This window comes from Anser anser (genome assembly GCF_964211835.1).
Source record: "Anser anser genome assembly, chromosome: 2".
Taxonomy (NCBI): domain Eukaryota; kingdom Metazoa; phylum Chordata; class Aves; order Anseriformes; family Anatidae; genus Anser; species Anser anser.
The window spans coordinates 105663188-105689456 of NC_139721.1; the positions used below are offsets into that span (position 1 = coordinate 105663188).

The window sequence follows — 26269 nt, forward strand, 5'->3', positions numbered from 1 at the left end:
TGGAGACTCTAAGCAGACTTTCAAGGTCATGAAGTTATGCTATCCAATGTAGCAGAGTGTAGGATGAAAGTCTAAGTTAACTTCTTTTAATTTCTTCAAGTGTAGCACAGATGAGTTGATGCCCTCACCACCTCTCCTCTCACACCATTTTCCTTTTATTATTATAATATGCAGAGAGATTAGCCTGCCAACAGGAAAAACCGCTTCCCACATCTCAGACAGTGCATGTTCAGGACTGTGTTAGGCCTAATATAGGACTCATCTACAGTAACCTACCAATGCCAACATGCCAATCATAGCTCTGCATGAGCTCACAGAACCAGAAAGTGGGGTCAGATTGCTAACATGTTTGCAGCATTGTGGGTCAAAAAGACAAAGTAACACTTCTCCAGATGTGCAGTAATCCAACAGGGACATGAGAAGCAGTAAAAAAGCTGTTAAACACAAACAAACAAAAAAGAAAAATTAGCAATGGTGAACAGAAGACATTGCCAACTCACCTTCCCTGTAAGCAGCCTTCAAACTTCTTGCATAATGAAAATCAGAGTAATAGGGATAGAGACAGCAATTTAGATGATGCAGAGAAAAGCACTTTTATCCAAAGTTGCATCTGGAGCCTGGGTTGGTCACACAAAAATTGAAGATTGAAGGCTGATGATAAAAAAAAAAAATGTAGACAATGCAACTACTAGATAAATGCTCTTGCAAAGCATTGGGTTCTAGCAGCTTGCTGCTCTTCACGTAATTCCTGTTTTTGTAACAAAAGAAGCTGGAGAAATTTATATTATCCAGAAATTGCTAGTAAAAGAGGGACAGCCAGCAAAATTTTAGGAACCTTTCTGAGCGACCAGTAAAGCCACAGGTTGGCTTTTGCTTGGCCACATAACAGATTCCTAATTTTCAGTTAATACCTGAGATTTCTTTTCAGACTCCATGAAAAACTAGATTTTTTCTAATGTTTGAGTCTCATCTGACAACTTTTGAAGCAGAATGTGATTATCATTGGGACTGAAGAAAAAGGCCAAGAGAGCACAACAATCATTATTCCTGAAATGAAAAAGGAGACATGAGTTCCAGTTTTCACTTCAACAGTTGTACATCAAATGCTGTTACCTCATTCCCTGGGATGTCCATACCAAAGAAACTGATGCAACATTAGATGAATAGGCAAGACAAGAAGTTGGTGCATGCAAGGCAGGAGGCTTGATGAGAGGAATCTTCATTATGAGATAGACCTTGAAACAAGAAGGGGAGAATCAAAAAGCACGAAGACTGGTGGCCATCAGTTTTGCTTTACAAAAAGCATTTGTTGGTGTGAATTATTCCCCCTGAAAAAGCTCATGGGTTTTGCCTAGTTTTTTGTTTAGCCATTTGTTTTTTGCTCTGGACTAAATCCTGTGCTTTCCTCTTTTTCTGCCCCTCTCTTTGGTAGCTGACAGGTACTACCTGAGGCTCAAATGGATAGTGGCCATTAAGGAAGGCAACGGCTTCTCTGCCTCAGCCTTTCTGCAGAAGGTACAACTTATCAAAATACTGATATATTTGATTACTAGCACTTACCTTCAGATAGGCCTATGTTTAAGCCTGTTGTGGAACCAAGGCTAGAGTGCTTCTGTTCATTAAGATAAAATCCAGGATTTGGAGTAGGTATCTCTCTAACAAGCATGTTCAAGTTCCAAGCTTATTAGAAGGACAAAAACTTTTCCTTTATGCCTTTTTTCAGCTTTTCCTTTCTGAAGGGCTGATAGCAGCACTCAGTTGTAATGTTTGCTGGCAGCAAGTCCGGGAAACTTGTTTAAGCCTGGATTCTTTCTGTGCAGAAACCTGTGATTCAGCTACCTTTGAACAGAAGTACAGTCAGATCATGTCAATATCTAAAGCTTTCTATACTTGGTTATTACCCTCCATGGCTAGATGTGACTTTTCATGTTGCCTTTTCAATCATTTTGATTTCTCTTTCCCAAAAGATTAAAACTCATGGAAACAGGAGAAAGAGTTTAATCTTTTTCTTTGAGAGGCTGGCCTGCTAAAGCTGCTCAGCAGGAATACTCACAGGAGTTAAGGCAAAAAGAAAACTGGGCATTAGGCTTTGTGTCCAGGAGGAAAAGCCATGCACACCATGTTGTTATAAAGCCTAAGCAGGCAATCTGCACGCAGATTTTAAAACACCTTCAAAGTTTCATGTGCATATAGATTTTTTCCCCAGACTTTTAATTCCAATCATCTGTCTCTGCAGCTGTGGTAGTGTTGGAGAAAATCCCTTATAATGTTAAATATGTTGGATAAATTGAAGTGATATTATAGTAATGGCATATTCAAGTTCTAGAAGAACCAAAAGCTGTTAAGGTCAGTAAACTGTTTCCTGATTTACATCTATAATTAGTAGTGGAATATGTCCTGGTTTTGGACCTGCCCATATCCTCCCACACTCCCTGCCATTCACAACTATCCCGCCTCAGGACAGATCTCTGGATGAGATTCCTAAGTAGTTGTTTAACCTCAAACAAAACCTGAAGCGCATTCAGGAGACATAACAATAACACCATGCTAGTCTGAACATCCCAAGGATATCCAACATTTTGGAGAACTATCGTAACTAGCTCAGAGGATAAGAGGGTGATGAAGGAGAAAGGGAGAGTGAACAAGTAGGAAAAAATATCTTCCCCTGTCCCCTCCACAGATTGGGTCCCTGACGAAAAAAGGCAATAGGTGTAATTGTTAATAGTTTCCAAGATATGGTTTCCAAAGTATAGAGTCAACGACATTGCTGAGTACAAATACCAGGTTAGGGTCATGACCAGAAATTTCATCATATCATAAGCCATTGTTACACCGCACAGTACCATAATGATCTTAAACCAGGGCCCGGAAAGGATAAACAGCACGACAGGGAGCACATACAGTAAGTAACATGCTATAAAACTCAATTTGGAAAACAGGCACAGCAGACTTGAGATTAAAGCAAACAACATAGTGACTAGCAACTATTAAGCAGGTATAATATTTATACCAATTTTAGTTTAACACACTCTGGTCAGATCTGTCATTATCTCAACCCTTCAAGCCCCACGTTGGGCACCAAAAGGACTGTTGTGGTTTAACCCGGCCGGCAGCTAAACACCACACAGCCATTCTCTCACCCACCCCCCTCCCTCTCTGGGATGGGGGAGAGAAACGGGAAAGTGAAGCCTGTGAGTTGAGATAAAGACAGTTTATTAAGACAGGAAAATAATAATAATAATAGTACTAATAATAATAATGTGTACGAAACAAGTGATGCACAATGCAATTGCTCACCACCCGCTGACCGATGCCCAGCCTATCCCCGAGCAGCTGGCCCCCCACCCTGGCTAGCCACCCCTATATATTGTTTAGCATGATGTCATATGGTATGGAATACCCCTTTGGCCAGTTTGGGTCAGCTGCCCTGGGTCTGTCCCCTCCCAGCTCCTGCTGCACCCCCAGCCTGCCCGCTGGCAGGACAGAGCAAGAAGCTGAAAAGTCCTTGGCTTAGTGTAAGCACTGCTCTACAACAATTAAAACATCAGCACTCTTCTCATCCTAATCCAAAACATAGCACCCTACCAGCTACTAGGAGGAAAATTAACTCTATCCTAACTGAAACCAGGACACTAGGGAAAAACTAAATTACCTTGGATATCGTCATCTTTTAACTGTAAATATATCTGTTGACTTAGAGGGCATTTGCTCTTTCAGTTATTTGAATAATTGATTTAGATGTCACTGGGAAAAGAGAAAGAGTGGAACAGAATGGAAAGGAACAGAACGGAACGGAACAGAATGGAACAGGATAGGACAGGACAGGACGAGATAGGATAGGGTAGGATAGGATAGGATAGGGTAGGATAGGATAGGATAGGGTAGGATAGGGTAGGATAGGATAGGACAGTGTAGGACAGGACAGGACAGGACAGGACAAATAATTTGGTAACCTTCTTTCCCTGAATGGAGAGGCTACTAATACTGTTGCATAGCCAGTGAAAATGTAAGTAGTGATAAATATTGATGTGGTCTTTCCAAGTTCCTAAGTTCATCTGCCCTCTGATGGGGCAAATCGCCATTTCAACTGCCATTGAAACTGGAGAATCTGTCTTTGCATTATGTTGTCCTTAAAGGAAATAGTGCAGATATACATGTATCAAAGAAGACTGGTTTTGCTCAATAAAAATATAACCTGAAGTATCATAGTAAGAGAAAGCCAAAGAAATCACATAACAATTTATCATTTGTAGAAAAATTTAATTCCTGACACAAAAGGTTTCATCTGCAAAGTAAGCTTTCGGTCCCTGTTATTTATGTACTTTTCTTGATAAATAATTATGGACAGAATTGCTGTTAGGCTACTCAAATGAGGACTACAGACGTGTTTCTTTCCTTCCTATGAGTGTTTGAGCTGTTCACTGAGTCATGACCTTGTTTTTAGAAAAGCCAATCAGCTCTATTCTGAAGCAGGACCTGTTGTGCTCTCTCGACAGAATTCATACATTTTTAAATGCAGCTGGAGTTATCATCTTTGCTGCCACCCTATTCCCCAGCCCCCTCTGCCTCACCACTCACAGCAGCTGGCTTACTCTGCTCAACAAACGTGAGAGAAAGGACATTTTGCAGGTTCAACCACTCTGCTAGAAACTCAGTAATGAAATCAGAAATGACAAGTGAGTTCAGCAGAGACCAATCTCTGAGAGGATTTTTTTGCTAACCCTTTGCTTGCAAACCCTTTCAGTCACATTCCCCCCCCCCCCCAAAAAAAAAAAAAAATCAAATTTGAATATATTCAAATTTGAATATAATATATTAATTGGTGCTTTACTCTTTATTATTCCTCATGTGCTTCCTCCCTCCATGCCTCCCCCAGGGAGAAGAAGGGAGTAGGGAAGGAGAAGAAAAAGTGTGCGTGTGTCTATCTTTATATGATATAACATTACTTGCATTTCAGAGTGCTGTAACTGAAAAATATGAGAGTATGTACTATATCTAGACAAAAACAAGACACTGGATTGCTGACAAATATTGACATGTGTACATAATAATATATTTCAAAGCTGTGCACCACTTACCCTGAGGCAGTATAATACAACATAGGTTCCAGTTTTTCCTGCACTGAAAAAAAAAAAAAAAAAAAAGAGTTCTCTTTGGCTACTCACCATCAATTTTTCTGTATTAATTTGTATTTTGAACCCCCCAAAAATACATAGCAAATTCAGAAAGGAAGGAAGGAAGGAAGGAAGGAAGGAAGGAAGGAAGGAAGGAAGGAAGGAAGGAAGGAAGGAAGGAAGGAAGGAAGGAAGGAAGGAAGGAAGGAAGGAAGGAAAAATAAAAGAGATGGAAAGGAAGGAATTGGAAGTCAGAGAAAGAAAGATCTTTGTTTCTTTCTGAGAAACTTTTTTCACACTTCATTTTCTCTTTTATTGCATATTATTTCCACTGAGATTGAAAAGATTTAGGAAGCAAATGTTGAGTAAATGGTCTTGGAGATTTGTGTAAATTGAATGTAATGCCATGAACAGCAGAGCTGTTCTGGAATAATGTGAAAGAGGTCAGAATCAGATATCTTGCAGATGTAGAGGAGTGTTTTGCTTTCACTAACCATTTCACCTCTGAAAGACTAATTTCCTTTCAATTTTTGGATAAGATTACAATATTTATTCAATCCAGAAACAGATTTTCTTTCTTTCTTGTCATTGTACATACTTTGACTGAATAGTTCACAGAATAGTTGAAGTTGGAAAGGGCCTCCAGAGAAATTAAAATTTTAACACAGGTTATTGTTATGAGATTTATTTGTTGTTTGGTGGTTTTTGGTGTTTTTTTTGTTGTTGGTTTTTTTTTTTTTCTTTGAATACCAAAGCTAGTAATTTTCTACTGGGGAGTGTTTTGTATGAGACTTTCTTATACATCTGTAAACTTTGGTTTTGTTTAATCCTTGTTAAATTTGTAAGGACATTACATATATATAGTCTCAATTCTGCTACTGCTCAATTCCCTAATACTTTTATTACTAGCTGCAACAAGAGTGCGATAAACCCCTTCCTCTCATTCCATACAATGATCTAGTTAGCCTGAATATTTCAGTTAGAGTTCTGATTTAGATTTCCTATTACAGTACATATATTTGTTCGGAACACCTATGTGGTATTTACATATACATGTAGTCCATTGCTCAAAAAATGACAGCTTCTACAGTGAGCTCAGCTAAGTAACTTTGCCCATGTAAGTTTACTCTCCAATAATAATATTAACAATGGCACTAATCATAATTTTAATATTCTAATAATAATGGTAAGATTAAAAATATGGACAAAGGGAGTGTAGCCATCCACAGCAGGCTCTACAAGGCCACTTAACATGGGAGACTTTTAGTTTTAAGATGAAGTTTTTTAAATACTCCTTTTCATTCTTGGATTTAGAACACAGCTGAGATAGTGTAAGATCACTGTAAGATCTTTGGGCACAGTAAGAATCTTAATGAGCTATTTTAAAAGTAGGGAACATGTATGGAATGGAAGAAAGGCTCAAATGTGGCCAAGTGAGAAGCTTCTCTGCCATAGACAATATAGAGATTAAGCATAGAATTACTTTTCAAATACCCTTTTGCAAAGTCTGATATCAGTGACCGAAAGGGGAAAAGCTAGGTCATCATAGGCATATTAAGGGGTATGTTGAGGGGCACAGCACATAATGCAGTAGATGTTTTGATCAAAGTTTCTGTTTATTGGGTGGAATATAATGTGGTAATGTAGACTCCACTGGTTCTCTTTGGTTCCTAGAGCAGTCTAGGACTGGAAGGCCACAGAAACATTTTGAAGCCCTTGGTGGTTTGGTTTCAGTGCAGGTTGTCCATCTCTAGAATTCAAATTTTCCACAAATGTTCTTAATTGATGGCCTACATAGAATAAGTACTGTAAACCATCAGTAAAAATACATACTTAGAATCATGGAATTATGGAATAACTGGGTTGGAAGGAACTTTAAAGATCATCTAATTCCAAACCCCCTACAATGGACAGGGACACCTTCATAGAAAATACATTATGGGAAGTTGGACTTGGAATGTTACAATGTCATAAAACTGGAGTGACAACATGAGAATGAAGATTATAATTTTACTCCTTTACTGTAAGTTTGAAGAGCATCTTCAGTGATTTATATGAATTTATTTGGATTTGGGATTGGGATATGAATGAAGAAATCATTGAAAGTACATTTCTATGTATAAGCAGTATAGCACCATAATTCTGTAGTAGTGAGCCTGCTGAATGAAATTAGTACTTCAAGCAAATGGTTTTATCCACAGTTTTCATCAAAGCTCAGAGCACTGTGATTCATGAAAGTACTTAGTCATACCTTGTGAGCTAAATATTCCAAGTTTTAGTTCAGAATGCTCTAAAATCCATCCAGTAATAGAAGATCAAGTAAAATAATTTGATGATCTCTGTGAATAACAGATAATTCTGGAATCAATGATGTGAAGAATATTTAATGTGCTACATCAAGTCTAAATTACATCTTACATTTTAATTCTGAAGAATATTTTCCATTTTGAAAGTGTATCTGTTCAAAAAGAACATGTCAGGTTGTCAAAGAGTCAGGATCTTGAGTGTGTTGAGGAAACTAGATCCATGCCCAAACAGTGGACCAAAAGAATCACCCTAAAAAGAGAAACTTTCCTCCAGAAACAAGAAAATTTGGGTGACAGAGCGGCATCAATATTACACAGCACATCCTTTCTATAAAAATCCTGCCAGGGACAGCAAATGGAGATAGTAAAAGTGGAAATGGTTACTGGATCATGTCCACGTGGTGTTGGGCCAGTGAAATGTATCTGTGACTCTGTTGAACTCTAGAGCTGTATCTTATTGTTCACATGCCTAGCCAAGGACCTGAAGAGCAAAAAGGAGGGGTCTGAGAAACACTCTTTCCTGCAGTCCATTTCCACAGCAAAGGGTACAAATTTAATAGGATGAAATGAAAAGTCATTGGTTTTCTACATTCTTGTCCTTGTGTCTACACTTTACATCCTGCATAGTTATGTACTCAGTATAAGGTGGTTATGCAGCACTGTCATTTGCACAGCTGTAAACACCCACCAATATCTACAGGTCAATATAGAATCGGATCCTCATTATTAGTAACATGTTTTGAGGACAACAGCAGGTTCCTGTATTTAATGTTTACCATTTTGGCATCATGGCAGGGTTCCTACACACTGCATTGACTGTGCCACGGGGTGATTGAGCTGATGTTTGCAGGTCAGTTAATGTTTAAAAAAAATATTCCTTTGAAAAGATACCAGTTTACATGCATCATTAAAGTTCCATCAGCACATTACATAGCTCCAGGTTGTAAACCATGCCAGATCAGGACCTTTCATTCTTTAGATGGATGAAAATAATGGTGCCAGCAGTGACAGGGTATGCATTGTAATTAGGCATTGTGACCAGGAGGTGAGACTTTTGAAAAATGATCTTCCAAAGATGATTACAAGTAACACAGCAGGCGCGTGAAACTTTTCTGCATCACTGAATCTGTTTCATTGACTCCAACATTTCACTGATAAATGTGATTGCTCTTTCCCTCACTCAGCAAATATGGTGACTGACAGATTAATGCAAACTTTAGCATCTGTGTTTATATCCATTGATCTTTGTCTTGTATTATGTCACTAGAGAAACTTTATGAAAACAGATCATTTATAAAGGTAAGGAGATAAATTGCTATCCATCTTACAGTCATCTTAATGCAAGCTGGTTTATATCCTTCATTACTGACCATAATGCTCAAGTTGATCCCAGATAATATGACGGAGGATCTTTCCTTTCTATATTAGTAATTTAAGGCTATCCCGCACTTGTAATTCCTGAAAGACAGTTACCGTATCACCACTATCTTGCTCCACATGAAAAAAAGTTTGGGATTTCAGGCCTCGTGCTTGTGTGAAAGTTGGACTTGACAAATTTTGCGATGAGATCAAGTATGGTCACAACAGTGGTAGATGTGCAGGATTTTTGGCATTCCCAGTAAAAGAAGAGTTGCCAAAGGGCTGAGAGTAGAGACCAAAAACTTCCCCACAACTAAAGCAGACAAGGTCACCAATGGAAGGATACCTTCCAAATGTGCAAGGACAGTTAACTTTTTTTAGAATCTGACTTTCAGAAGATGCATGCAATGGACTTCCATAAGAGAAGCCTGAAGGAATTAATTTGAGGGTGAAATGTACTATAGATATCAAAGAGGTTAAAAACCATAAGCAATTTTTCAGATCAAATGTACTTTGTTGTTTGCCTGCCTCTGAATGTATTGACATCTCTCTGACTCTGAAACTCCAGACCCCTGTAAGTCTCCCAAAAATCATAACAAATATGGACTCTCAGCACAGTTCTACCTTTCTCAGAATTATTAACAATCCCACTCTTTAGAAAGAACCAGGCTTAGTTAAATGAGACCAAAACGCATTATGTCACAGCTACAGCTTTCTAGATTTGAGGTGGAATATTCCAAACATTTTTTTCTTTTCTAAAATCTAGTGTTTATCCTTCAAAAACTGAATTGTCTTTAATGAAACAGTCACAACAGCAGAGCTAACTTTTTTCTTTTGCTAAATCTGAACTCATCTTCAGATGTGTTGTTATTCTCAGCAGGCTTTGCTCTGGACTGCCAGCCATTTGTTACTTTGTTGAAAGGTACAGAGCTAGTTTTATCTTGAAAATTGAAATCTAACCTATATTTGTATTCAGCCTGAAAGACTGTAATTCAGCTTTGCTCTTATGCAGTGTTAATGCACTCTTCATCTGTTGACTTGGGGATTATTTTTCTTGCGTGTTGTCAAAGGACTTTTCTGTTATTAAGCCAACATCTTATGGAGTAATTCAGTTTAGTTTATTTTTCTTGATTCATGTTTGGATTAAGTAAATCAAGACACTACCATCTTAATTTTAATTTAAGTAGTAATTTACATGCTTCTTTTCAACTGGTATTCTGCCATGATGTTGATAAAATACAAACCTGTGACCAGAGAAATACAATATTGTCATCTTTAGTTGAGATATACAGACAGGCCACAGACTCATACAGTGGACCCCAGGGCTATAAGCAACATGGTCAAAGAAATTCAGGATTGGAGCTGGATGAGACAGATTTCAGGGGTATCAAAGAAAGCAAAGAATGTACATAAAGCTTAAGATATACAGTATATTCTATATATTGTAAATACAGTAGATGTAAAGGTAATATAGTAAAAGATATATAGTAAAATATATATTATATATATATAAGGTATACAGTAAAAGATATGTAGTTAAAAAAAAAAAAAAAGTGACAAGGAATTGCAGACCAATGAAGAAAGAATAAAAGTGTGAATGCATGTTAGCACAACCAAAAATGACACCAAGCAGACCTTTCAGTAATTGAGAAGAGTCATCAATATTGTACTCCTTCCAGCAAAGGACTTAGGCTGCTGCTGAGTTGCCATTCTTCCTGCCCTATCCCCTGAGCACACCCTTCTCATGCCCAGACTGAAGCTGCGTTCTCAGCCCCATTCTGACTAGTGCCATTGAACATGGCCTGCCTTGCTTCAGGATTTCAGTTAAACCTTTCAAGCATGAGAAACACAAACAATTTTCTTTGACTTTTCTTTTGTTTCCTGAATAACTTGCAATATTCTTTTTGGGTTGGAATATCTTTCTTCCTTCTCCCCCATTGTTTCACTAGCAAGGAAGATATTTAAAGCCCAACAGACAGTTTGGGTTTCATCAGGGTCGATTTCCACCTGAGATGCAGACCTGAAGTCTTGAATCAAAGCTGTGATTGTTGCTGTACTGATAGTCAAACTGCTCTGAGTGTACACATGTAGATTCCTCTTTCCCAGAATAAAAAAATAAAATAAAAAATAAAAAAATAAAAAATAAAAAAATAAAAAATAAAAAAATAAAAAATAAAAAATAAAAAATAAAAAATAAAAAATAAAAAATAAAAAATAAAAATAAAAAATAAAAAATAAAAAAAGAAGGAAAAAAACTTGATTTGTTGAACATAATTGTATGGATAATCTCAATCCATTACTTTGTGGCACAGATCAGTGTTCCATTCACACATCCATCTTCTCTGAAATATGAGACTATTCTTACATTTTATTCACATAACGGTTTTGATAGAAAATCTGTTTTGCTGCAGATGAGGGCCCTGGAGGTTTTTGGTCTATTGTAATACATAAGAGCTGCCTGACATTACAGCATTCATTCTCTAGTTCTATTGCCTAGCTGGGCTAAAAGCACTGATGTCTTTTACAGTTCTGCTATTGCTATTATCCATTTCAATGGGGTTTAAATGTAAAGAGAAATTGATAGTGTTAAAGCATGAATTTCAATCATGCTAAGAAAGAAGATATTGATGGGAGCTAGCAAGGGATTTCTAGACAAAAATAATTCAAGGGAAAAGCTGAGAGTCTGGCTTCTATAAGTCCAGTGGCTCTGTGTTATCAGGTTATGGAACTACCACACTTAAAAAGATGTCAGTACATGTTGCACAATTCAACACTACCTGAGTTTGTTCTTGTTAGTACTGTGGTAACCATTTCCTTCCTCCTCCCTGAGGTGGGTCTTCATAGGAAAAATCTTCAAGTCTGGAACAGGCACCCCAGGGAAAGAGTCATAGCACCAAATCTGCTGGAGTTCAAGAAGCATTTAGGCAACATTCTTAGGCATATGGTTTGATTTTTAGGTAGTCCTTTGTGAAGCCAGGAGTTGAACAGGTTGATCCTTGTGAGTCCCTTCCAACTCAGGATATTCTACGATTCTATGATATGAGATTTAAGGTGACCCTTCACATTAATATTTTTAGTCTGGGAAAAACATGATAAGAAACGCAGCCCTGCTTTGGGAATCTTAAATTTGTCTTGGGTTGTAAACAATTGAAAAGGCTTGTCTGGTATCTTGGTTTTATTTGGATTTGTGCTTCCATGACAGCAGCATGTCTTGTACCTGTTTAATTGGCTTAAGTCAAATTTAAACACTAAGCAGGCTTACAGTGAAGAGAGATGTAGTACAACAGAGGCGTGGTCTTGATTACAGAATTCTAAGTGAGCTTATAAAGAAGAAAAATAAAATTATTCAGTTGTATTTCTGACCATTCTGTACAATAAAAGTGTTCCTTAAGTAACTGGAGGAAGAAAGGGGAAATGAAGGGATGGTGTAACTCTAAGCACCTCTTTCTTCTCACCTTCACATTTGAAGCCCTTTTTTCTTCCCTATCTTAATGTTTCCAAGCATACTTCATCCCTGAATAATAAATACTAACTCTCCTAGGTTGAGTGACTTTCTTGTAAATCAGAGCATTTCCTGCAAGACTTTCTCAATCACAATGTGTAAACATACCGTTTTGTAAGGTCCAGATGCTGTGCAATATTTATGACATAATAATAATTATTAACAGGGTGGATTACAAATTTAGGTTTTAGTGTTCTTTCTAAATAAACTACCTTTCCCACCTCCTAATACTTTGGTATCCCTGCTGCCATAATGTCCACCCTGCAGTTTAAGTCCTAATTCCAGTTTCTTCCATCTACTGCTTTCTCAGCCTAAATCAGTAGAAAAATGTCTGTAGGATCAGTATATTCAAGCCTTTTGAGGAAAGGAGGGGGACAATGTGCCAAAGAAATTTTGAGGCAATGGTGACTTACAAAGGTTCCTAGCAAGCAACAACAATAATGTGTGTCAAGTGGATTTTTATTCAAGATTTCCTCAGGCAGCCCCTTTCTTATCAAGAGATATTATTTTGTGATAAAGATCATTATGTATTTTTAGCAAGACATTCCATTGTACACTTAATAAAATATCTTTTTTCCCCTGAAAGTGCTTTGAGATGAATGTATACCAATGTATAAAAACATGATTTTATCTTTATAGAAATTTGTTGTGAATAGACTTTGAAAATGTCTCTCTCAAGCTGCAGGTTTTCCTGTTCAGTCTGAACAGTTTGTATTTATGCTCTCACCACTAGCATTCCCAGCTAAGGCTTTCTGCAGAGTCGAATCACAGCATTTCAAATGAAATGTAAAATACTTAGTGATAGACCTCCTCAGTAGACTAGATACAGCACTAAATAAAAATTGGTGGGTTTTGTTTCAACAAAACAGAGACATACATTTTAGTATGAATCCATCAACATGTCTGGTTCTGTGTTGTAATTGGTGATGGTAGTCCTTCTTGTAGATGCACTGCAGTGATGTTTTGAAGTCTTCGCCATGTGGCTAGAACTTCTTAGATAAATTCACAACTCACATCAGCCTTGAAGACCTTGCAGTCTAAATTTTACTTTAAAAACAATGAAAGTGAAATCTTCTCCTCTAATTATACAAAGAGGAATGGCCAGATACAACTGAAGATTAACTTCATGTAATGGCAAACCTGCACTTTGGTTATGAGCCCTCTTGGTTACGGAGTTAACCCAGAGCGTCTCAGCACTGCAGGTTGAATCTGTGTTAAAGTACATGTAATACTTTGACTGTTGGAAGTTAATTAAAAATATATAAATAAAATATTACAAAATAAATTGTTGTTTCATATAGCAGTTCCTGCTCTTATTTATTTAATTGCAATATTCACGATAATATTATATTGTATCATAGTGGAGGCTACAGCTAAGGGAGCAGGGTCCAATTCTGAGTGGACTTGACACAATAAAACAAAAATATGATCCCTTCAACAAAGCCATTGTCAATTCATTAGTGGAAATGATTAGTTAAGACAGGTTTCCAACCTGTAGCTCTTGAGCTGTGTCAGACTCACAGAAGATGTAAGCATAGTACAAACAATGGATTTACATACAGTGGCTGATGGCAGGATGACGCTGGCAAGAAAGCTGGTCTATTAGCAGCATCCTGGACTAGAGAAGGAACCCTGACAGTAGACTCCATTGCAGCTGTGCTGCTTGGCTGCATGATGATGCAGCTGCATATTCACCTCAGCCTCAGTTTGGGATAGTGAGATGACTGGGGAGCCTATCCCTCTGAACAGGTATTTGTCTCTATTAGTATTTGTATATTTTTGGTAGAATCCTTGCAGCTCTCACAAGTCTTTTGTTTGTCATATGTTCTATGTGTTTTAGGTTTATAACTTAGTCAACATTCAGAGTACGTAAAGCTAGAAATCTAAAATACTTATTTGATTTATGAAAACTTGAAAGCATTTCTACAAGGTTATACAGGGCAGCTAAATTATCTCCTTAACAAGGATTGCATATATTCCTGACTTTTAAGTCCTGTTTACATCATGTGAGTTTATTCAGAGAGTGGAATAAAACCTATCCAAAAAGTCTGCCAGCATCTGGCATATCTTGATCTCCCATGAGAAAGAAATGTAGATGTCCAGGTACATCTGCAAGTTGGAAAGCATATATGGTGTTCCATCTGTATCCTGTACTAAGAACGAGATAATTGCCAAAGCACTCCTTCAACTATACCCTCAGCAACTCTAATATTGAGGAAGTACACTGAAAGGTAAGAGATTGGAAGAGGCTTGGGACCATGAATGAAAATTAAATTCTAGACATTTTTATGTGTTGCTTTATCACTACATACGTTTTCACAAAAAGACTTTGCATTTAATTAGCAGACTTTTCTTGCCCAAGCCTGTTTATGATATAAATATTGTTGATATTTCTATAGAAATCATTAATAATATTTAATCTGGAACTTGCCAGTTTGTATAAACATGGTAAGTAGTAACAGACAAGAAATGTTATTTTTGGCGAAAAACAGGTAATGTTAAAAGTGAACTGGTTAATTCACAAAATATATATACATATGTGTTATGAATGTACATTTACACTGTACCAAAACCATGTGGTCCCCTTTTCACTGCTCACATAAAAAATCTCATATGCAACTTTCTTCCTGGGATTGATTAAAGTAGAATAGAAAGCTGCTTCTTTTTTCAAAGCCACTCATTCTGCATTCTTGAGAGAGGTAGAATTTAGAATTAAATGGAGGAGATGGGATAGAAATATGAAAAAGAAGAGTATGCATAGAATGCTTAAACAGTCTTCTTCTGTTAATTCAAATGTTCAATTTAAATTTGAATAGAGATTAATAAATTACACAAATTATAACACTTCTGACTTGGGTCTGTGCTGGTGGTATTACAAAACCAGTGTTAAGCTTCTGGGGCTTCAGCATGCTCATTTTCACATGCATCCAGTGCTAACCAGAAAAATAATAGTGTTATCACATAGTTCTGTAATCAAATGATGGAGAACCAATCTCTGGAAGCTATGGCTGGAATAGAAAGTGGTTTCTTACTGTGTTTATTAGCCAGAATACTAAGCATTGGGCTGGGCTGAGTTAATGATTGATATCTTAATAATTTCTGAATCTGGACACATATGCATCCTGGTGAAGTAACAAGTCTCTCACTGTGTCTTATGAAATTTTTTTCTGTTTCAGTCTCTCACTGTATCTTATGAAATTTTTTGTCTTTGAAACATAATGCTACCTTGCATGGAATGTTGACTGCGTTGCTAGCTAAGTACTGTTGTAGTTCTTGAATATTGTTAATGATGATGTTTCTCCATGAAAAATGTGTTAGGGAATGGATACAGGCATATGTTAATTATGTCTGTATTGCTTAGCTTCATTTATTGGATTCTTCCTGTGATATGTATTAACAGACTTTCATTAGACCTGGCTACGTTTTCAGAAGAAATGGGCATCATTGTGTAGAGTAAATTTGAAGGCAGGTATGTTACACATGAGACAACATATAAATGCAAAACATGCACCTGAGGTACAACTATATGTTAAGTGTAGTAACTGTACTGTACTGAAGACTTATCTCAGCAATACATTTGTATGACTATCATAAATTGGGAACTTTTTATATAAATATTAAAAAAAAATATTTAAGTGTAAATAGTGTGTTCCACTTTCCAGAAAAAAAAAAAAAAAAAAAAAAAAAAAAAAAAAGACATTCGACATTCAATTTATCCAAAAAAGCAAAAAGGAGATAGTAGAAGCAAGGTGGTTGGTTTTTTGGTTGGTTGGTTGGTTGGTTTTTTTTCAATGTAAACAACATTGTAGCATATATTAACATTAAAAGCTTCAAATTTTCATACTGCTTCCAGGGAGCACTCAAATGTGTGTATTTCCTGTCTATTCCATCCCTGCAGGAAATTACTGGAATGCAGCTTCTTTCATCACATCATCATCCTATCTTCACTTCTCTACCTTCCAAGGGGAAACAAGTGCAGATATCTCTTTTTATTTCAAAACATCGGCCTCAGATGGGGTGTTTCTTGAGAATCTGGGGAACACTGACTTCATCAAACTGGAGCTGAAATGTAAGTATGTGCTTTCCCCTACTCTTTTTGGAACCTGACACAGGTTCATGTCAGGTAACAGGTTTCAAGAAACATGTATTATTCAGTAAAATGTGTAACCTTGGTTAAGTCAGGAAAAAAAAAAAAATCACACTACTTGACTTCTTCTCAGATTCTCTTACATAGGAAGAACTATTGAAGTCTCTCTGGTTTGTTTATCAAAGGGAGAAATAGAAAGAAGTATAGAACTGGTACCACCAGTTAAAAAAAAATGGCACAGGCCTTAAAAGATTTTTCAAAATTGCATGCCAAGGTTTATTTCTTTAAAATGTATGTCTGCAGCTGTGTAGGAGCACTGTAAGGAGCCTGAGCTGATAACTTACCTACAATATCTAAAATATCTTTAAAAATCATGTAGAAATAATTCTTTATTGGCATTATCTGCTAGTGAAATTGCTGATCAAAAGTTAATTTTATTATTAAACCACTTTAAATGGCACAAGAGCAAACTTCCAAGCAAGGTGCTGAAATCCTCAGCTGTACATGAATTCTGCTTAGTGAAATTGAAGCAGTTGAACTAGAGGGAAACAATGTTTTACGTCTCCTGTGTTCTCCCTCGACCCAGTTTACCCTGCCATAAACAGGAGTGGTGACAGACCTGCTGGGCTATGTGTGATGGCTATTACAGACTCTAGTGGCACATTACAGCAGCATCGTTACATGAGTGCAGCAAACTCCCTGTCTGCACTCCAGTACCGAGAAAAGCATTTTTTCTTCCGTTTGCTGCAGAAGCTACTCACAGAGGTCAAGAACCTGGTTCTAAATATATATTTACAAAAGTCAGTGGCAAAACTCACTAATGCTGAAAGAGATTAATTTATATATCCCAAATAATCTATTTTTTATGCAGGTTCAATGAGATTTACATGCACGCATCTAATTTATAGAATCACAGAATATCCCAAGTTGGAAGGGACCCATAAGGATCATCAAGTCCAACTCCTGGCACCGCACAGGTCTGCTCAAAAGTTTAGACCATGTGACTAAGTGCACAGTCCAATCTCTTCTTAACTTCAGACAGGCTTGGTGCAGTGACTACTTCACTGGGGAGCCTGTTCCAGTGTGCAACCACCCTCTCGGTGAAGAACCTCTTCCTGATGTCCAGCCCAAACTTCCCCTGCCTCAGCTTAACACCGTTCCCGCGGGTTCTGTCACTGGTGATAATGGAGAATAGGTCACCTGCCTCTCCACTCCCCCTCACGAGGAAGTTGTAGACTGTAATGAGGTCCCCCCTCAGCCTCCTCTTCTCCAGGCTGAACAGGCCAAGTGACCTCAGCCACTCCTCATATGTCTTCCCCTCTAGGCCCTTCACCATCTTCGTCACCCTCCTCTAGACACGCTCCAACAGTTTAATGTCCTTTTTGTACTGTGGTGCCCAGAACTGCACACAGTACTCAAGGTGAGGCCGCACCAGCGCAGAGTAGAGCAGGACAATCATTCCCTCGACCGACTAGCAATGCCGTGCTTGATGCATCCCAGGATACAGGAATTACATCCCAGGAATTTAAAAATATAAAGCCCTTTTTGACAATTCCTGAAGTCTAAACACACAAACAAGAGTGTGGAAATTTAGAAATGACAAGGGAGGTCTTTAAAAAGTAATTAAATTTCCCCTCCAGATAGGAATAAAGTGCCAAGTTCCAAGCAGGTGACAGATTTTTTTCACTCTTTCTACAAAGAATTTAGTTGACGTTCCTTAATCCCAATTTTCTGTATGGTGAGAAACAAAATAGTTGCTATTGAATCAGATGAAATATATTCATTTCTATTAACAATGGGCATGGCCCTTTTGTAATAAAGTGTCAGATACTTCTAATTTCTATTTGAATTTAAGTAGTACTTACTGTCATTTGAGGAGGGTATTTCCAGAGCTTCTTGCTCTTCTAACACAAGAAACATGATAGTGTTTCATCCTTAGCCATTATCAGACTAACCTTGCTGTTCACTTAGCTTAAAAGTGACAATAGCAATGAATAAAGGTGACCTGACAGTGACTACAATTATTGTGAACTCAACACAGTTTAAATACTAATGACATTGAAGTGGCTCACTGAACAGATGCACCAGTTAAATAAAGCATGTGGCAGTGTAGCCAGAATGCAGTTAAACAGGAGTTTTACTTGAGGCCCTACACTTGAGGCCCACCAACTGCTGTGGATTGGCATATGCCTGAATTCAACCACTGCCTCCTGTCCCTGAATCTAAGACTTGTATAACAAATTCTTGATGGCAGAAGTTGAAATATCACCTGTAGAAACAGCTTGTAAGGTCAAATGTAGTATTGCAGTTTAAGGTAGTAAAAAAAACCCTTGATTAAACCTATCCTGACTGTATTTGCTAAATGGTACAGAGAACTGTTCATTTGAACATAATTGCATTCAGTCTACCCTTTCTTTCCTAGAAACTAGTCTTGAAATTTTCAAATCCCAGAAAATATTTCTTTCTGTGACTTCAAAGTTATACTAGTCACAGTTCAAAATGAGTTAAATGCTGTGGGTTTAATAACAAAAAGAAATTCATCCTCTTTTCTGAGTTGCACCTTTATTGCATGGACATTTTTTTATCCAGTTTTCAGTAGTTTGTTTCATTCTAGTCTGCATTTACATTTCATTGGAATTCAATCAATTTAAAAACAAAGTTTCAGAATTTCAGAAGTTTCTTGCATGGCTTACAATAGATTCTTCTGCTTCTTAAAAGAGTTTGCTTCCCCTTTACAGAAGTCCAATAAAATTGAGACACGAATTTGTTTCTTAATGGAAACATAAAATTAAGTCAGTAAGACAATTACAGTATTATCTTTAAACCCTGAAGTTTTCCTTTAGCAAACTTTTTTCTAGCTAACACATCAAATTCTCTTACAGAACTGTTATTTTGTATTAAAGGTTTTTGTGTAACGTCAGTTGTGACATATTTGTTGCAAGCTGCTGCACTTCAAATAACGGCTACATTGTCTTTTCATTGCTTTCTTGTACAGGTGCAAATTTCATTGAAGAGCAATCACTTCCTAAAGGAAAAAAAAAATAAAAATAAAAAAGCCTTCTGTCGATTTCTTTATTTCCTGCAATTCCAAAAGGAAAATATTGAAATCAGTGTCCTCTGCCAACAGACAGTACATGTTCATTCTTCTTCTTCCCTTATATTTGAAACAGCTGTATATATCTGTAATATACAGTTAGCATAAGCTTTGTTCTACAGACCAGAAAATCAGTGAATGAGAGGTTCTAAAACATCCAGTATTTCAATCAGCTTAATGAACTTGCTAAATATATTAGGAAAACAAATCATTTGGTCTGTAAAGATTCTTAGATTCAAGACTTTGGAAAGAAGTTTGCTATTGCATTTTTTATTCTGAGCACAATAGATATCACTACGAATTCTCATTAAATTATTTTATTGGTGTGCTGTCTTAAGGTCTAATAACTGCACAGCTTATTTTCCTACTCTCTAGAATTATAAGAAAAAGAGGTGCAATCTTGTAGTATATAATTTCATGTGTCTTCAGCTCCATATTAACATCTCTGAGGAGAGGGATGAAGGAAGGGAAGAATGTGTTTCTCTGATTTAAGAAACAGCTTTTCCAAACAGGCAAGGAAGACTGTCATGAAAAAAAAAAAAAAAAAAAAAAAGGCGATAAAATGTTACTGTGACTATGGTGGAAATCTTTGGGTACTCCATTTATCAAGCAGATCCCCTGGCAGGCTCTTACTTACCATCATTCAAGGAACAGTAGGCCGAGAGAGATGTAGAATTATCTTAAAACTCAGTTTTTACATACATCAGTAAATCTACATATTATTTTTACAGGTGACTGGTCAGCTGACAATGACTGGCTTAGATAGGAGGTAGTTTGATAGGGTGTAAATTTTTCTGTAAATCAGTGCTTCAGAAAACCACACATCTTTGGTCAAATTTTCTAGATGTGTTTTTAAACTAAAAATATTTTTAGGAAAAGAAAAACGATGTTTTCTTCTTTAGAGATTTCCTATACAGTTTTGGGCAGGTTTAATGCTGAATCCAGTCCTCATATGAAGACACCACTAAGAACACCACTTATTCATTTATTCTAAGTCCCTCTGCCATGGTCATTTTCTTCCTTTAGCCTTGACCTACCTTTTAGGACCCAGAGGAATGTAACCTGACCTCTTCCTTGTCCATGCTTTTCATAAATGCAATCCACAAAATAGTTTGAAAAAGTTAGAGGAACAGTTTGGCAACACAAAAATATCTTTCTCGTAGCCCCTGATTCTTTCCCCCAGTGTGTACCTAACATCATAATTAAAAATTAGTATACACTTTCTATATATTTATTGTGTGTACGTGCAACACAGCCGGCACTTGTTCTGCAACACGACAGGGAGTTGCTTACAGTATGCAGTACTTCTGCGAACTGAAATAAACTGACTGGCCCATCAGCTACACAGATCTACCATAAGAGACGTACTACTACACCGAACCAGTTCAGCTGGCCATTGCCGTGATTAATCCTCTGCCTTTACCTCCACTTCCCTTGGTGCTGAGTTTGGAAGCAGACCTAGCTTGATCAAACAGACTAAACAGCAGTCTGTATATCAGACAACAGTGATAGGGATCCTTGAGCTCTTCACAAGATATCTTAATGCTCTTATTTTTTGTAAGCACTCTACTGTCAAATGTTGCCATACAAAACATGCCAAGAATTTCACTTTGAATTCTTGAAGACTTTCAGTTCGCCTCCCTGCTCAATTCTTCTTTGTAGCCACTCCTTCCTGGAAATGGTAGCTTTGTGCAACTGAGCCTGGCTAGAGCTTCTTGAAAGGACAGCCATCAGGGTAGAGGGAAATAGGTCTCCAGGATCCTTATTCAAAACTTTGCAGCAAGCAGGAGACTACCTAAAATCTGGTTGAATGTCAACAAATCTGACTAGGATAAAATGAGGAAAAGTATGGTTTTGTACATTTAGGAGGTGTTTGTTGAAGACTGCAGAGAGTTATGAATATGAAAATCTAGCTACTGTATGCCTGTGAGGTGTTTGTCAAATAAACTGAACAAGAGAAATCCCATGTTTTGGAGAGATGTATCCCTGAAAGCAAGTTTTGAAAGGGACCTATTCTTGATAATCTGGGAGGAAGCATCTACCAACGCTGTTTTGTATTAGATTCCCAGGATCATTGCTCTAAAAAGCCAGTAGTGAGTTAAATTGTTTTCAGAAAACTCTCTTAATGCCACTGTCATAATATTGTAATGAAAAAGATATTCTGTGCATTTCTGTAGTTCCTCTCATCGCAGCACCTCCAAGCAATTTACAGACACTAATGAATTGTATCCCACTGTTATTATTCTGAAATAAGCAAAGACTAAGACAGTTTTACAGCGGGGGAAAAAAAGAAAAGATGAGGCTTAGAAAAAGAAAGGTCAACTTGTGTTTGATCCTGTCATGAACTTGTAAGAGAGGGAGTTTTCTTATTAATTTATTGTAGACAGCTAGAAATATTTACAGCCCCTACATTCAGAGATGTCACTTGGCTGCAATGCTAGCCACCCTAAAAGTCTCCCCAAGGAGTGATCAGTGAACTTAGCTGCTGTGAAAAGGATTGCATGGGGTAGCTTGCTAATGAGAGCAGCAGGGTGTCTCCAGGATGAGTCTGCTTGCTCTGTGGGCGAGGGATACAAACAGCACTTTGATATCTAACATTTGCACTTGAAGAGAAAAGTGCCATATTGCTCTTGTGCTAGGCTGTTTCTAGGCTACTTAGCTGAGATGTAAGTAAGTGCTAGGCTGTTTCTAGGCTACTTAGCTGAGATGTAAGTAACTTTTCCAAAATCAGACAAAGCAGTGATAGGCCAGGGAACGTGATTTGCATTGCTGTTTGATTCTTCCTAGACAGCATTAATTTCTCCAGACTTAATATTCTCAAACATGACTGATTAATCTATATGTTTCACAGATTTTAATAACTTCATCACTTCTTTCTCCAAAGGCATCCTAAAATGGAATCCTACCATATCAATGAATTTTCTACATCATACTCTTTAAATTCCCTTATGTTAATGTAAATACTTTATCTTTGTAGCTTTATCTTTGTAGCTGAGTAGGCAAACTGGTGTGACCTTCATTGTTGTGGTTTATTTGTGTTTTGTTTTGTTTTGTTTTGTTTTTTTCTTTCCTAGCAGCAGGTCATTTTTTTGAAAAACAGCCCCATAGGAGAGCATGTTGCATAGCCACACATCAAAGAATGCATAGCACACTTAGGAATCCCTTCATCCCAGGGGCCAGTAGGAAGCTATCAAATTAAATGGAAAAAAAAAACCATTAAATTTCTTCAGGGAAATTTTTGATCCAAATGTTTTTACAACATTTGCAAACTCTCATCCTAAGACTGAAAAAACTGCAAGCATCATTCTTTTCAAGGTAAGATTTCTTTTCAGCTGAGGCAAGTGGTGCAGAAAAGCTTGATATTTAAAAAGGGCAGTTTATGACCCTTCTGAAAACACCAGTTCCACCTTTATCTTTATATCTAATTTGCAGATGGGGATAGGCGCTCTGGTGTTTGGGAGCAAGCCAAAGGTAGCAAATAAACAACTTGGATGAAGAATGGCTAAAAGTGACTGGAACTGGAAATGACTTTCTCCAAAGTCTGCCCTTCTGAAATCAGGGGTTGTGATCTCCCTTTTCACCTTCCTCTCTGCTTTCAGGATACTGAAATCCACCATTTCGTGGTCATTGCAGGCAAAGTTGTCTTTAACCTTAACACTTCTAACAGGCCCCTCCTTGTTTGTGAATATGAGGTCCAGCAGAGCATCTCTCTTTGTTGGCATCTGTATGATCTAGGTCAGGAAGTAGTCATCAACACTTTACAGGAACCTCATTGATTGCTTATGCCCTGCCGTGTTGTCCTTCCAATAGATGTTGGTGTGACCCAAGTATCCCATGAGGATCAAGGCCTGTGAACATGAGGCTGCTTCTAGCTGTCTGTACAATGCCTCATGCATGTGTTCTAGTCAGGTGGCCTATAGCAGACACTCACTGGAATGTCATCCATAGCGGTTTGCTCTTTAATACTTACCTTTATTACTAATCCTCAGTATCATCCCATACTTTGAAACACTGTGAGTGACAAAATCTGAAATGGTCCAACCAAACTGCATTGCTTCCTATAACCTGAATGCAGTTGGACATCTGGTCCTAATTCATTTAGATGCTTTTGGGAATCTTTCTCCTCAGTGTTTAAATAGGGTTTTGGTACCTTGCAATCTACCTTTTTTTCTTTTTTTTTTTTTTCTTTCAATTGGCCTTTAAACATAAAGTGTTGGAAATTGCTTAGTTAGTCTATTAAAAGTCTAAATATTTTTTATTCCTTTCACCAAAGGAATACAGTTTTAAAGTAGAAAAATATTTAACGTGATAAGATACAATGAAAGAGGAGGTATTTTTACTAATGATACAATTGTATCCATGATACTTCAAATTTTATGCACACGATTAATTCAAACTGTCGATAAATTGATTCAAGTGAATATAATCATTTTTGGATTAAGTGTTTGCAAGAACATCATAAAGTGGTAAATTTTAAATTATCATCTAAAGTTTTGGCCACAGATTTTCCCAACAATTTTATTAAAAATCTAATAAAAGAATGAATTTATTTTTTTAAGAAAATCACAAAAGCAGTTACTATCACAAGACTGCTATTACGTAATTTTATGTAATTTAGGTATTTTATATCCTCTTGATCTAAACATCTTGACTTTGTTTATAAAATAGAGTCTGGATCACAGTAGAGCATTTTGTGTCTACTCAAGTACTATAGACAGCTCTCTATCAATATGATTTAGAAATGGCAAATGTTTTTTACAGATATAAATCCTTTCACTCACCCTTTTATGTTTTTACTACTACAGTAGGAAACAGGAATGGGTGTCCTGTTGGCATTACATTTCATGAGACTCATGCATACAGTGAAGCAAGGTAGTTAGGGAAAGGTGTCTGAAACAGGCAGGTCCCTCACTCAAATAGCATTCAAAAATGAGTACATACACCATGACTGTGGCCTTTATCCTCCACCAGTGTGTTACAGGATTTTTCTACCTCTAATTACCATGAAGTCAGGGCACATACTTTTACCTCCAACATGTCAGTTCAGTCTCTATGCCTCCACACCAGTCCATGATAGTCCTTATTTTCATATTTTTAGATATATTTTCCTCATGCAAAAAAAAAAATAATAATAATAATAAACAATACCAAAGACATCATCTCCATTTTGGGGGGGTCCACCCTGAACACTGTCAACAGTAAATAATTATAACCATAATTTTCAGAGAAAACCTTTGTTTAAATTAAAAAAAAAAAGATATAAAAAATAAAAAATAAAAAATAAAAATAAATAAAAAGAAGCCACAGTCACCAGGGTCCATCTACCCTGCCCCTACCCTCCTCATATACAGAGTGACTACGGTAAAAGTAAGCTTATGTCATAGTTTTTGGATGGACTTTACTATTTTGTTAGTACAGCGCAACAGGGTCCTTACCCTGATGGTGACCCCTGCACAGGCACAGAGAAATAAATAACAGCAGTGAAAATTTGCTTATAAACCAGCCACTACAAATGACAAAAAGCTACATGTCCAGGCAGAAAAATCAATCAACTCATATCACCTTGAGCACCTGGCCAGATTTTAAAAGTTTTCTGGCAGCTACAACCCAGGCATCTGAATACCTTTACAAGTCTTAACCACAATCTCCAGCAGAACTTACACCCATTCCACAAACTATGGAATAAGAAAAACACCACAAAAGAGGAAGAAAAGCACATAGGCAATGTGTTTTTTCTCAAAATCACACCATAAAAAAATGACAGTCCTGATGTCTACTTTTTAGGCTTGCACAAGGCTATTACAACTTTTAGTATGATGCATGGTTTACAAATGTGGCTGATTTTTGTGAGATTCAAATGCAACATATTTGAGGAGGAGGAGTTGATAAGCACCCAGTCCCATCGCTCAGCAATTTTAGAACCATGCAAACTTCCTAGCAATTTTTCTTATGGAAAGGAGACTCCTTCTCCTCTCCTCTTAAAAATCTCTGATATTTTACCATGCTCCTACTGTAATCGGATTTCACGAATTTTAGCACATACTTTTGGACACTTCAAGTGTCCAAAGGAGGGCTATGAAGGTGGTGAAGGGTCTAGAAGGGAAGAGGTATGAGGAGCAGCTGAGGTCCCTTGGTTTGTTCAGCCCAGAGCAGAGCAGGCTGAGGGGAGGCCTCATGGCGGCCTGCAGCTCCCTCACGAGGGGAGCGGAGGGGCAGGCGCTGAGCTCTGCTCTCTGGGGACAGCAACAGGATCCGAGGGAACATCATGGAGCTGGGACAGGGGAGGGTTGGGCTGGGTGTTAGGAAAAGGTTCTGCACCCAGACGGTGGTCGGGCACTGGGTCAGGCTCCCCAGGGCAGTGGTCACAGCACTGAGCCTGTCAGAGCTCAAGAAGCATTTGGACAATGCTCCTAGACACATGGTCGGGTTTTTGGGTGGTCGTTTTTGAACCCAGGAGTTGAACTTGAAGATCCTTGTGGGTCCCTTCCAACTCAGGATATTGTGTGATTTTATGACTTTTATTTTGCCTTTTATCCAACAAAAAATAACTAACTGTTACACAAAACCCCTAGAATGCTACATGAGAGAGCTCTGTTTTGATGTCTGTGCATTTCCCTTGTTGTGGTGTCATCTGTTGCATGGAACCAGTGCAGTTCTATGGTAAAGCACTGCAGCTTAAAAAGTTTAATGAAGTATATTAGTACCCACTACAGATAGGAAAGCATACTCCTCCTCTCCTTTTATATTCAGCGTACTGACTGCAGTTCCCTTTTTGTGAATCATCTCTCACAAACAAGACCAGAAGAC

General features: G+C 37.5%; 1 protein-coding gene across 21 annotated transcripts in view; it reads left to right on the forward strand.

The window, feature by feature from the left end:
* The window catches only part of CNTNAP2 (contactin associated protein 2), a 1168055-nt gene that overhangs the window by 1033757 nt on the left and 108029 nt on the right, over positions 1–26269 (forward strand). For all 21 annotated transcript variants that reach the window (XM_083826978.1, XM_083826979.1, XM_083826989.1 and 18 more), the window contains one exon: positions 16180–16350. In XM_083826978.1, the coding sequence (XP_083683104.1) occupies positions 16180–16350 (171 nt within the window). The remainder of the gene's footprint in view (positions 1–16179; positions 16351–26269) is intronic.